General features: G+C 44.9%; 1 protein-coding gene across 1 annotated transcript; it reads left to right on the forward strand.

Moving 5' to 3' along the window:
- Positions 1-3851: 3851 nt before the first annotated feature.
- On the forward strand, positions 3852-11587 carry ZFYVE21 (zinc finger, FYVE domain containing 21; the record flags this gene model as incomplete). Its single annotated transcript, XM_010192942.1, has 7 exons — positions 3852-3902; positions 5428-5596; positions 7558-7633; positions 7936-8027; positions 8861-8914; positions 10317-10459; positions 11552-11587. Coding segments are annotated over 7 exons (621 nt in total), but the record flags the coding sequence as incomplete, so codon positions are not given.
- Between the last annotated feature and the right edge of the window lie 2855 nt (positions 11588-14442).

A 14442-nucleotide genomic window follows, 5' to 3' on the forward strand; every position in this document is an offset into this window, starting at 1 on the left:
ACCTTAATTCACCTAAAGGTTGTTTGAGGATTGTGGTAGGATTTATTTCAACTAGTCAGACACATTTAAGAATTAAGTCTGTATATTTTCATTACATCACTCTGATGTGTGCTGTTAGTTTGAATTTTATTTTACAGTTGTACTGCAGGTATTCATTCCCCTTAAAACTCACCTTCTCCCTGCAGTCTGGTGGTTCAGTAGGTGCTGATTTGTGGCTGAATGCTGCCTCTGCATTGGACTCTGCTATTTGCTACTGAGAGGAAGTGTGTTATAGGCAAACGTCTGAAATGCATTTATTAATGCGTATTCTTCATCTTGCATTATTGTTATTTTATAAAAAGTTATTTTACTAGGTTTCTTAAGGTGTGTTGACATTCTGACATCCCTTTGGCTAATGATTACCAAAAACGCTACAAGCTTTTTCCATATATAAAGCAGGTACACCATATACAGGGAAGCTTATAAACCCCATGTTTTTATTAATGAAATGAAATTTAAAGAGACAGCGTTATCTAGTTAGTGATACTTGCTCTTGTTAACATGTCAGATGTAATGAAAAAAAATCAAGGTGTTCTTTGTCCAAGACAAGAGACTGGTACTAGAAATGTTGATCTGGCTTTTCAATTACCCTGGCTTCTGCTGTGCAGCCAGTGACACTCACAAATTCAGTAGTTTTATATCTCTGATGCAGGAAGAGTCTGCTGGCTTATTTTTTAAAAGTAAAGGCACCTAAAAATTCTGGCAGTTGGTAGTGTTGTGAAACTTGCCTAACATTGACGTTATTTTGATTTCTAAGTTTCATCTTACAGGATTGTACAGCCTTAAAATACCAGTTGTTTTGAGGAGTTGAAGTGTAAGCCTGAAGCAGGACTACAGAAGGACTACTTCATTTTGGTAGTCTTATTTATATTATAAAGCAATGAGTCGAGGTGGGTAATATGATGAAAATTTGTGCCGAGCATCATTCAACTCGAGACTTAAGTTGTTGGTCACTGCATGCACCTTGTTTAATGTAGAACTTCTTCGTTAATCACCAGCAGAGCTCAGCTGATGCTGTTCCCATTAAGGAAATCTTGGACGAGAGATTAAGTGAAGTTTGTGTGCTTGCATGCAGAGCTGGCCGGAGCTGGTGACACCAACTGCGGCCCCGAGCTGTGTGTGGCTGTGCCAGCGCAGGGTGCGGATGTGGTGCCGTGGTTCCCTGGGTCGCTGCTCAGGCTCTTGGGGCTGGCAGTGGTTGTGTGACAGAGCTGTGCCAGCACTGCTGCAAACACACATAGCTCAGGCTGTAATATTAGTAGAATATAATATTCAGCTGGAATATCAGAAATCATCGTAAGCAGCATCTGCTGTGTGTTTGCATTGCGGTGCTTTCTGCATCAGCTGTTCTGGTCAGGTGTGGTACAGGGGGATTTGACAGCTTGTGAGCTTTCACGAGTGCAGAAGGTCAGGGCATTAACCAGCCCAGCCAAGTGTTACTGCGCAACGTTGCTTGAATCACTTTGCTATTGTGCATGCAAATAAATTGTGTGAAGCGTAGCTATAGCTTCCTGTTCAGCTGCGGTGTTCACATCTGCGGCAGCACCCAAAGTGCTGTGAGAATTAATTCTCGCACTTCAGCAAATGCATGGGCAGTCCCGCTATGTTTGTGATGGACCGGCTCTCTGTATTTCTAAATTAATAGCAAGATCCAACAGCTGTTGGACGTTCTTCCATTTTCCTCTTGCTATGGGAAGTAATCAATTAGTGGTATGTTGATCGTGTGTGAAATGAATATAATAATTATATGCATTTTAATTTAATATCTTATTTAATATATTTTTGTTTCTGCTGTCCAAAAGTCTGAGATATCCAGTAGTTTTAGCCTGTGTCTTGAAGACATGAAAAATCAAACACACTGCTTTCTTTTCTGTAAACGTGGTGAAAAACCACTTTAGAACTGTAAAGCTTAATTCCCTACTCATGCACTAATTGTGTCAGCATGTGGATGAATAGGCAAGATTAATCTTTCAAGATGTTTTTCAATGGTGATCTCTTCCCAGACAAAGTAGAAGTGGATATTATGCAAGGGTTCACTTCATTTTTGGTTGCCAAAAGCAGAAGTGTCTCGAAGGAGCAGGGTACCCAGCCTGCTTGTGCTGGAGCATTTCTGGAGGAACATCCATGCTGTGCTGCCTTGTGCCCTTTGACTTGTGGTTTAGTTACAGCTGCTCTGTGCAGCAGGCAGTGCTGCCAAGGCAGGTCTGGAATTCAGAAACACCTTTCTATAGATTTTGTATTAAATAGGAGAGGTTGGATAGCTTTGTTCCGTCCTGAACAGCAAATTGTAAGCTTAGTGTAACATTGTGTATGAAGTCTATTTAGGACAGTGTTTAGAAGAGTGTTTGGGTTTTTTTCCCCCTAGTTTGTGGTTTGTAGTTTCTAATTTCTGACAAAACAAACAAAAACCCCAAACCAAAACAAAAACCCAAACAAACAAACTAAAAAAACCCAGACCCCAACCATGTTTCTTTAAGAAAATGAGTTGGACTCCTGGTAAATTCAAGGTATACAACGATTCTTGCCAGGCCCCACTCCCAGACAAGCCATTAAGCTACACATGCCAAAAATGAATCCCTGACCTCCAGATCAGTATGGAGCAATGTGGTGTTGGGTGCAGGGCACTGCTTGTGACCGAGACGAAACCTGGGCTGTGCTGCAGGTTATTCAGCAGCCCCTGTTAAAATGAGCTGCTCTGCAGCCGCTGTGGAGGGGGCAGGATGCCTTAATCCAGTCCTCAAATAGGTTACTACAGCTTTTGTAACCTGCAGGAGTTTATGGAAGGCAAAGGGTTAAGTATTGAAAAGTGTTAATGAAAGGCAAAGGGTGATTTTGGTGCTTGGCAAATAGCACCTGCTCAGCTTAGGGTCCAGATGCCGTTCTGCTGTGGTCTGAGATGGTCTGGTCTGAAGGGTTTAGGTGTCTAGAGCTGTAAAACTTACTATGGGGTCTAACCACGTTCTCCTGGTTCAGGCGCCGAGCATAGTTTTGCATCAATAGTTGCAAATAATGCAATTGGAGAGTGGTTTTTGATACGGTGGATACGAATGTGTGAAGTCTTGGTGAAAATCTAGTGATGTACGTGCTGAGTATCAGCCCTTTGGTAGGTGACTTTCTGCATAGAAAACTTTAATTGTCCTAACAATTACGAATTACTTCTGGTAGTTTACAAAATCAAAACTGTCACCCCTTAAGTGCCACTTAGATGTGAGAGGGAAACTTCCTCAGTTTTTGTCTGGCTTTTCTGTTGGGAGGAGCGTGGGCGTCAGCTTGTTTTAGGAAAGAGATATTTCAGGAAGTGACATTTTGGAGCTGGAACAAAAATGAAGTCTTGGTGGCTTGGAAGAAAACCAAATATCTCCTAGCGTATTTCAAAAATATGTAAGGATTGAGAGCATTAAAATATGTAAACAACATTTTGGAGAGTCAACAGAGCATCACAGTATAGTACGGTGAGGATGACAACTTCTACACAAACAGTTGACTCTGGAGTATGTGAGTGTCTGGGTAGCCAGACAGAATTAAGCGTGATCAATTCTTCTGAAGTGCAGTTTTGACTGCTGGCAAGATGCAGCGTTCCTTAGGGCGGATCAGTTTGGCAGCTTTTTTGTCTTAAAAAGGGGGATGATGTTGGTTTTGCTACATCAATATTAAAATAAGTGAAAACCATCCATGGTGAAAAGATAAAGGATGGAAATTTGTTAGAGATGTTCATTTCTAGGGCATAGTATAAAGCTCACTCTTTGTGTATGACAGTAGGATTGAAGGTTTAGGAATCTCGTAGACTAACATTGATTTGTGCTGTTTTCCAGTGCCCAAGATGCATGCAGTGTGATACAAAATTTGACTTCATAACCAGAAAGGTAAGAGAAATCGCTGAACTGCAAAGCATTAACTGTTGTGAAATACAAATACGGACTTCTGTTGCTTTAAGATGTGCAAGATTTCAGTAGAGTAGCGTGCAACATCTGGTGGAACTTAAAGCAGCTTTTCTTTCTGTTCTGCCTTTTCTGAGGAGAAGTCCTCTTTGTTTTAGTTCTGTTTCTTGAAATTCCTCTTGTTGCTCCATGTGTAACACGTAGTTAGGGTTTCTCCACATTACTGGGTACCCACGGGATTTACATTCAAAGGAAGAGTTAGAGGGACTTGTGCTGGAGTGGGCTGCTCACATCACTTCTGACAGAGAAAGCAACTCAGCTGATTCGGTTGTGTTTTGGGAGTCGAAAATAGCTGTGGAAATGTAAGCAAATACTGTCAGGAGTAGTGAATTACAACCTTGCATTAAGGAACTGTGCTGGTGAAATGCAGAGAGCCAAATCCCTCATTCTTCTGGTCTAAAAGTAAAACAGGATTTATCTCAGGTTTGGAAAAGGGAATTTCTATTAAAGTAGAAAGTATAAACCATGGTCTGAAGAGAAAACACTAACACTAGAGTTAAATGGTGTTCATGACATGCAATTAAGCAGGTCGGTGTGGAATGCATGCTGGTGTACGGGCTATTACTGCCACAAAACATTCTGCTGATACGGGGGTTTCTGCGTGGAGAGGGAAAGCAGACTCCCAGAAAAGGCCAGCAGTGAGTTTTAGCAGGGAATGTAATTCCTTTGGGTAACGACATTGACCCTCTTGACGTGTGCTTGTGAAAGCGAGGAAAGATGTGGCAGTGTGACTTGCAGTGCCCGAAACTGCAGCGTATCAGTTCCGTGTATCAAAGTGTCCAGACTTGCTTCAGGCCCCAGACGTGTCCCTGTCCTGACAGGAGAGGTGGCACCAGGAGGCCCCGCTGGCCCCGTCACACCCAGGAGGGAGCTGCAGCACGGGCCGCTCGCTGCGGGGTTAGGAGCTGTGAAACACATTGCAAGACTAGTTCTGGTTTTGCAACTTGATTGCATTTGCACTGTGCTGCCTGATACTGCTGGTAGTGAAACAGCTTTAAGTATGAAGATTTTTATCTTTTTCCTTGGGAAAAACTTGAGAATCAGTTTTAAGGGAGAAGAATAGGATCTGCAGTTGAAGTTTCCCAATATCTTTGTTTGGAAGTGGGAAGGGACCTAGAAACCACTCTTCTCTTGTGTTTTATTGACGCTAAGATGAAGGGTTCCTGGGGACCGGAGAAGCCCTTTCCATGTCTTGCACATTTAGGGAGCTCTGCAAGGGCTCACAGTGCTGCTGTTCGTGCTGGGCTCAGTCCTTTCTGTTCAGTCTTCAGTTTTCTCTCTACCACTCAATGAGTTGAATTTTACCTGTCCCTCAGCCTGTGTGTTTCACACTGGAGAACCTGTGCTGCTGCTTGGGGAGGAGGATATTTAATGTAGTAACTGGATCAAATTATTCCCCAGTAGTTTCCTGCGTAAGTAAATAAACAAACAAATGTTTTCTCACGCTCAGCATCACTGCCGAAGGTGTGGGAAGTGCTTCTGTGACAAGTGCTGCAGTAAAAAAGTGCCTCTGCCTCGCATGTGCTTTGTGGACCCCGTGCGCCAGTGTGCTGAGTGTGCCCTCATCTCGCAGAAAGAAACTGAGTTCTATGACAGACAGCTTAAAGTGCTCATGAATGGTAAGGGCTGAGTACATGTGTATATGTGTGTATATATATATATGTATGTATGTGCTGGGATTAATCTCATGTTTATTCAAATGCTGTTAAACAAATCTGATAAACAGCCAGAGAAATGCCTCTTGTCAAACAGGCTGCAGCTTTGTCTCCTTTAAATCCTGGTTTGTTGTCATGCTTCTGGTTTGCCAGTTAATGATTCTGTGTTACCAGTTTATTTAGAGAGAAGTTTCCACTTTTTAGTCGATGTGCACAAAGAGTGGTTTAACTGACGACAAAGGAATTCTGAATGCCTCTGAGAACAGGAGTGTGTGCAGTTGGCATTTCTATTGAAGTAATGCACCTTTTAGCCATATCCCTGTTAAATAGGGATGAAAAATACAATAGAGAGTATGTTAATATTTTCTAACAAGATACTGTGCTCCTTTCAAGCTTCATCTGTGAGCTTTGATCTTGCCCAGGGCCTACAGCTACGGCTGATGGCAGATCATCAGGAGTGGTCAATTTTGCATGGCATTAGAACTACATGCAAGGCAGTGATTCATGTTCCAATTACAGTAAGAAAGCTGAATCTTCAGTTTTTAAAATATTCTGTGATTGCTCGGTGCCTTTTGATGGGCTCTCAGCTCTCCACACGATGGCAATGTGTGTGATTGGTCAGATAAACTAACGTCTGATTAGCGTGGATGTTTCTCGGGGGATTGGGGGTTCAGACAGGAGTATGCCCATCCTGGCAGCATTCAAATCATTCTTCACTCTGCTTTGCAGTAGCTGAGTTGTTAAATAAAGTATTTTAATCTGAAGATGTTTTCTAAAAGCTTGTCCCACCCGTGTTTGTGTTCTGCAATTGAAGTCTGAAGTTGTTGCTGACTTTGTACCTGGCAGCGTTCAAATCATTTTTCACTCTGCTTTGCAGGTCAGGGTGTAGCTGAGTTGTTAAAGTATTTTAAACTGAAGATCTTTTCTAAAAGCTTGTCCCACCCGTGTTTGTGTTCTGCAATTGAAGTCTGAAGTTGTTGCTGACTTTGTAGAGCCGCAGATCTCGGTTGGAGATGGGGGTCGTGGTGTCCGTGGCCCTTTGGCTGCTGTTCCTCCCTGTCTCACCCAGTAGCCGGGGGTCGGTGCCGGGAGGTCAGTGAGGCTGCGTTCAATGGTGAAATAGCGAGGTGCAGCTTTGGAGGCGGCAGGGCTCAAATCATGGGGATGCGTTGCAGACCATTTGGCAGGGCTGTTTATTGCTGTTGGCTTTCATTTCCCAGACCAGCAGTACTGCGGTTAGGTAACGCAGGGAGCAAGTGAAGTGGCTAGGTGTGGAGTCTGCTGTGTTTTGAGTTATGAGTCACCTCGCTGGTGTAGCTGCGATGACTTTCCCCATGTCAGAGGAGCTGTTTTGAGCAGGAAGAAACGTAACACGAAGGCTGAAGTTGGTTGACCTCAAAGGAAGGCTGAGCCAGCTGTCAGTAGGGAAAAAGGCTGTTTATTGAGCACAGAGCTGAAGGTCACATCCTGCTCTTTGATTCCTCTGATGGGCTTTTTTGGAATACTGAGACAACAGGGTGTATTACAGTGACAAGATACGGTCTTTTAATTGCCTGTTTTTGCCATCTCCAAATCTGCTCTCATTCTTCAAATATTCATCTTGGATATCATCTGTATTTCTACAACGTGTGGGAGAAATCCCATAGCAATTGTGAAAGTCCTGTGATTCAGAACATGGTAATTGGAGATCAGCCTTTTATACTTGAGTGTTCTGATGTTAATCAGTTTAACACTTCAGTCTCATAAGTCCCCCAGTTCAGTGTATTAGGGGCAGTAATTAAGTATTAGTTGTTCTTTTTGATACTTGAATGTTTCTTCCTAAATTCAGTGTATTAGGGGCAGTAATTAACTATTAGTGGTTCTTTTTGATACTTGAATGTTTCTTCCTAAATCCTGTATTAAAATACTAAACCATTTCTTCCCAGGTGCTACCTTCTTCGTAACTCTGGGAACATCTGACAAGTCTGAGCTCATGGTTTGTCGACTTTCCAACAATCAGAGGTGAGAAAGACTGATGGAAGTTGCACTTACAGCTGTATTATTACTAATAACCTAAATAAAATAACAGAGAAACGTGCTGTGAGGATACTGGGGAAAGTAATGGGACTGAAAGGATAGGTACAACTTCAAACAGCCCATCCCTGAGAGACTGTGTTCATCTTTCTGCTTTGATTTGGACTTGGTATTGTAGAAAAAACACTGAGAGACTGTGTTCATTTTTCTCCTTTGATTTGGACTTGGTATTGTAGAAAAAACAGGGTTGGTCGGTTGTTTTTTTAAAATGTTTTTCTTCTGTTGTGTAGATACCTGGTTCTGGATGGAGACAGCCACTATGAAATTGAAATTGTGCAGATTTCAACCGTTCAAATACTTACAGAGGGGTTTACTCCTGGAGGTAACTTTTTTCACTGAATACAAATTGACCATGCAGAAAAGACTTTGCGACATAATTCCTGTTCAAGCCAGACGGTGCATTGCCAGGTTACTGGTAGCTCAGGTGTGACTAGGGTCGGTACAGCTGCTCTCAGACTGGAGTGCAGTGTGGAGCCCTGTCCACGTGTATGGGGACTGTGGGGAAAACCTGAGAATTGAAAAATGACCTTAACAGCTCTAATACGAGAGAGCTTCTCGACAAACCTGAGTACAGGTGGTCACTGTCTGCTCTGACCCTCTCTCTTGGCTCAATAGAAACATCTCTTGATTCAGCAGCTCCTGGGAGGGAGCTGTTAGGCTTTGGTAACTCCCTTTTCAGCATCCAGCTGGGATTTCTCTTCTGCTGGTACAAACAGTTGTGAGGAGACTGAAACTGTGTGTTGGGGGGGGAATAACGGGACTATGCTGTCTCAATTTCATTCAAGGTGAAGGGGTGGCCAAATGAAACTGGTAACATCTGACCCAGAGGGCAGCTACTTACTGCCTTCTCTCTTACCAGATCTGAGAGTGTTTCAGGATGAACTTGAATGTGATTGCACTGAAATAAGGACAAACAAGGTCAGGGTCTATAATAATTGTTCTTTAGCAGCACCCCTGTCACTGCTGGAGGTTTCTGATGGGACAGCCTCTCTGTGCACTGCTCGGTCAGTCCAGCACGTTAACCGTGATCAACCGATCTGGGTGCTCAGATCAGCCGGATGTGTTGCAGAGTTGCCTAACGCTGCTGTAATTCCTTGTTCACTGCTCTCTGACTGCTTTGTCTTTCTGCCCGCCTGCTTCCCTTCTCGATGGTAGAGAAAGATCCTCACACTTACACCAGCCTCCTGGAGAGCCAGCCGATCACTGAAGGTATCCAGCGCCGCTGAGCATGACTCACCGCATGCTGCCACGGCCCCCTCCCGTTTCCTCCTCTGCAGCGCTGGTTTTTGTGTGATCGATGGCTGTGCAATTTGAGACAAGTTGTGTTCAGCTCTGATGTGTATCTGTTCCTTCCCATCTGTCTGTTTAATAAACCGAGACTGGATGTTTTGTAACTCTGTGGAGAACTAAAACACTCGAGGCCTTCTTTAGACCCCCTGTGCTACCGTCTGTGTTGGAAGAGAGAAGGGCAGATGAGAAATAGTACCTGTAGTGGTACGCAGTGTTGTACATGGCCTGCCTCAGCAGAGGTGTGCTGAGCTGCACCAGAATCGAGTCACACACCTCTTGTGTGCTCCACAGTTAATAAACTGTTAACTAATGGCTTGATTTTACACGGGTTTAAAATAAATAGAGCATCTTGGTGTGTGTTCTGCCCGACTCAGTAATGTCCTGGAACACCAGACGTGGGCAGTGTCAATAAATCAAACCGGCCAGGGCCGTAGGTGTTTGATCTCCACTGGCTTATTGCGAAGTAGGGCCATAATCTGTCGGTCTGACCAGGTGGATGCAGGGGAGCGAGTGGTGAAGTTGGATTTCGGTTTATCCTACAAGAGAAGAAAATAGCAACTTTTCTAGACACTGCTTGTGGGCTTTGGTCGGGTTGCTCACACCAAGATTGTCTTTGGCTTCTTGGCTGTGACGGTGCTGGCCTCCAGGAGCCCTCTCATGCAGAAAGTGTCCTCTGTGCGTGGTGGAGCTGCTCCTGGGCTTAGTTTGTGATCTGCTGCTTCAGGAAATGAGTGAAGTCTGCACAAAGCATCCGTGTCTGCTCTAAACAGAGCTTTTGTTTAATTTCTGTGTTAGTGGTTCCTCTTAATCTCCATGCAGCTAGAGTGAAAGAGATGCAAACATCTCGCTATGGCACCGTTGTCACAGCAACGTCTGCTGCAGCGGATTTCCCCCAGGAAGTCAATGACGTGGGCGGTTGTCATCCCCTCCAGAGTTGGAGCCTGTTTCCTGCTCTGCCAGACTGGGGATGGAGCAGGGACCCTCTTTGGTGTCTGTTGAACCGGACACCAGGAATTCAGTTTACAGCTGCAGGCTTAGTATGAACCTATGGCATCTGCTTAGACTTGGTAACATTAAAGCACGAGGGTGGTGGTGTTGGTGTGTGTAGCTCGTGGCTGTCGTGGTGGTGCACACAAGTTCTGCTGGAGAGAACTCAACAGTACTTTAGCTGCCTGTTCCATTAATGCCCGTGCTCACCACCTCCTCGCCAGGGCAGTTGCTGCCGCTTTGACTTGAGCGATGAGCTCGTTTTCTTCAGACTTATTAGCCAGAAGTTACTGGGTAAAACGTGCTGCTGTTCAGACGTTATTTCTCTTTGCAGGCGGCAATACTCGTGCCATAGGCATGGTTCTGCAGTACAAGGTACCGGGATCGGAGGAGCTGACGCAGATGAAGTTCACGGCCAGTGAAGACTTCAGCTGTAACCGGAAGCTGTCGGCGAGCTGGCTGGCGGCGATGCACAAGGTAAGCAGGGGAGGCAGAACCTGCAGGAGGCTGAAGAACGGCTCTGCCTGGAGTGCTCAGTAGCTCTAAAGAGAGTGTGCAGCCTTAGGAGTCTGCTCATTTTTATTTAATTCATTGTTTAAAATTATTATTTTTATTGGAGGATTTTAGAGTCTTGTTCTTTCTGGAAGCTGCGGATGGTTGTTATGAACGTGACTTTAGCTTTATGCTCAATGCCTGAGGATGATAGGCAGTACAAAGGGCTTCCCAAAAATGTGTGTTATTAGGTGAAAGGGGGTATTAGACTTTCAAGTTCCTCAGGTTTTTGTTGCTCACTGAAGAATGTGCATTACGAAATACTCTGCCCCTAAACTCAGCAAATTGTCTTTATTGCTTTATGAAGGCTCAAAGACTTTGATTTTTGAGAGCAGGAACAGGTGTGGGCAGGACCTTGTGGAAGACTCCTTCATCCTTATTGACCAGGCACTGCATGGCTCATGAAACTGAAGTTTATTTCATAATTCAGAGTGATGGGAGGGGAGACCAAAGCCAAACCCACGCCAGGTAGTTGTGGTATTCTGCTCATCTGACTGAGAACTCATTTACTGGCTGCCTGCAAACGTGGTGTGTGGCTGCTGGTGCTGTATCGCCACCGAGCTCCTCAGTCACCCTGGCCCAGCACTGAACAGTGCTCAGCACAGCGCGCCCGGACGTGGTGCGGCCACACGAGGACCATTCAGCACTTCCTTACCCTGCTGCTGACTCCTCTGCCACAGGCGGTGCAGCTCCTGCACATATGGTGAGCCCCAGTACCAACAGCTCAGAGATACAACTTGTAACTCTTTCCACGGCGGTTTTGATCAGAAATGGTAATTTCTAACCAAGAATCATCTAAAACCTTCAGTGACCTCAGGCTCTACACTTAGAGTAACCCTGAATTGTCTCAGAAATTACTCTAGTGCCTGCCTGAGTGCTGCTAAATGTCACAGACTGAGGAAAACAGAGGAAGAATTCAGTGCCTTGGGTTTAAAGGAAACGTTGGCGGGGTTAGGAAGGAGATGAGGCGGCTGCGGGTGACTTCAGCTGACACAGTGACATTTGTCTTCGTTTTAGGCGACGAAGCTTCTTTACGAGTCGCGGGACCAGTGAGAGCAGCGCAGCGTTGGCCACCTGAGGGCACCCAGCAGCCTCCACGGAGCCAACCTCCCCTTGCTGACCTGGCGCGTGCTGTCCTGACCCTCTCATTCCAGCGCCGTTCCTCCCTGAGAACTGGCAATTGCAATGTATGTGTGACCCACGAGTATTGACTAGAGTGCAATATGGATCCAAGTAATGCTTTAAACAGCCTCACCTTTCCAGACTCTGTATGTTTTGGTAAAGCCTTTACCGGCACTTAATGACCGTGACCTGCACTACAGCCGATGTACAGCACAACTTTTCTAGTAACACTTCTACGGGCGGTTTGCTGCGGGAAGCAAACAGAGGTGTGTGTCTCTTCTGCAGAGAATAGCTTTTGGGTATAGATCTCAGGTTTTTCCCTCTATCCAAATGTTTAAAATCAGTGTACAAGAAAAAAAATCTGCCTTAGCTATGATTTTATAGAACTCACTTGATTTTTTTAAACATTTCATTTTAACACCTAAGTATTTCACCAAATACCACCAGACTGGACTTACGTGAGCTCGACACTTTCCTTCTGTAATAAATAAGCTTCCAGGATAATTTTTAGTTTTGTATTTTCTTTTTGGTAACCGGCTTTTGTTAATCCAACTGTAACGCTGTCTGAAATTGTATACAACTTAATGTACAAATACGAATAAATTAATTCACTTATTTAAAAAAATGAGCCGATACTTAATTTCACAATATGTAACTGCTTTAATGAGGGATACTGGTCTCTGCTCTCTGAAACTCTGCACTTTATAACGCATCATCCCACTCGAGTGCTCAGCATCAGCTTGCGCGTAAAGGGCCGTGACAGCTTTTCTAGATGTATTAATTAGTGTCATTTAATTGGAATACAGGTGTAAGGAGGCTCCAGAGCTCTTTTAAAGTCATTTTCTGTGCAGCTGCTAAAACCACGAGGAAACGGGAGTGAAGTGACAGAGCACGGCAGGTTTGAGTTACTCTCTTTATGCAGCCCAGGACCCGAGGCACGGCTGTGCTCCCTTCATGAACCACTGCAGGAAGCAGCCTTGCCTTAGCAGTACTTTATTGTGCACATTTACATGGTCTCTGCATTAGTGGATCGTAGGCTCTTGAAATCATCACATTCATGTAGCAAAGTCTTCAACAGTAATACCCTTTCACTTCTCACCACAATATATACAGTTAATGCTAACCTGTGGTAAAAGCAATTACAGCACTGCAGAAATGGATATATAAATTATACACAGAACTTGTACATGAAGAATTAATCAAATTGCATACGGTTAAATGGGAGAAAAATTACAAGAAATATGGCTGAAACTTAGAATGGGAGATTCAAAATATACTTTTGGTATATAAAATCATGTACAATTAAAATTCCAGTGAAGTGCCTTTTTTTTATTTCTTCTAATTCTTTTTTCTCCTTGGAACCCCAGCGCAGTGAAGAGGTTATTGCATAACTTGCCTCGGCAAGGGCTGTCGGCTGCCGCGAACCACAGAAACTGCCCTCGCACGAGCGATTGCCCCTCTCAGCTCCTCCTGTAACCGTGTTTCTCTCTTCTCCTTGACTCGACATCCGCACCCCTCGTCCTACTGCCACCCGTCCTTAGCTTTCCTCCTAGGCAGGCTCCACGCGCTCTCGCCCTCACCAGACTCTCACCCTTTTCAACCACTGCACTTCCATCCACAGACGTACAAATCCCTTGAGCTGCTGCAAGTTCGGTACAAACCAACGGCCCTGTCCAGGTTTTTTCGGGGAACCTCGGCGTTAGAAGCGGTCACACTGGTGCTGAGGCTGAGTACTAATAAAATAAACCAGCCCGTGAAGTGTTGCGGAGGGGCTGAGCAGCGTACAAATGCTGTTGGTTCGTTAGTTCTCTGGCTTGACCCTAAATGCAAAGAAGAGGAGATGCTGGGTAAAGCTTTTGTCGGGGCTGTCTAGGCTAGGATTCGGGGTACAGCACAGTACCCCTTAAAATCGCAGCCTTCAGAAAGCTTTGGTGACTACTGAAGTACGCAGGTAACAGGTGAGGTGCTTGTCCTAGAACCCAAAAAAAGCTGATCGGTAATGAGAACTCAACATTCACTGGCAACGAACGAAACACCCAAAACCCTGACGCGGGACAGTCACTGTGGGGTTGGAGCAGTGACAGCGGCACCTCTCGACACGGAACACGGGAAAGCTCCTGCCACGGCCTGGAGTGGAAACACCGCCTGGGACAAGAGCTGGCGCCACACCACAGGCCGGGGAGGGAGCGCTCTCCTCATCGGGGCCGTCACGTAAAAACGATCCTCAGTTACAAACCGCAGATCTTGGAAATCGTGGATGCTGTCCGTCCAACAAGAGAAAGCACCATTAAAACTAAATACCATAGTTTTATTTCTCCGTGTGAAATGATCCAAAACGATGGCTCCAGTGTATGGTTGAAGTTTCCAGTTACCAGCGCGGCATTGCACTCCTGCAGAACCAAATTCAGGCAAGGGTTCGCTGCCTGGGTTTTATTCGTGGGTAGAGCTGTGAGAACAGAAGAAAAGTGTTACGCTTTGCACGAGTGATACCGAATTAAATCGAGATCAATTCAATTGTAACCAAGGGATGCTCATTAACAAGACCTCAGTGACGGAGCGGGACCGTCCTGGCTAAAGCTGTCAGCTGCAAGGCTCTGCCTGGTTTAGATGTGTCTGTACCCAGGTAGTGCTTATCTTGTGCTGGGTACTGAAATAAAACTTGCTGAAGAACTGCTGGGCCAAAGCTGTGAGCTGCCTCATAGAGCCACCACTTTAGAGGGGGCCCTATACTTTAACCAAAGGGGAAGAAAAAAATCTTATGAAAGCATAAATATATATATATATAA

The sequence above is a fragment of the Mesitornis unicolor genome, unplaced genomic scaffold (assembly GCF_000695765.1).
Source record: "Mesitornis unicolor isolate BGI_N332 unplaced genomic scaffold, ASM69576v1 scaffold2511, whole genome shotgun sequence".
NCBI classification, from domain to species: Eukaryota; Metazoa; Chordata; class Aves; order Mesitornithiformes; family Mesitornithidae; genus Mesitornis; species Mesitornis unicolor.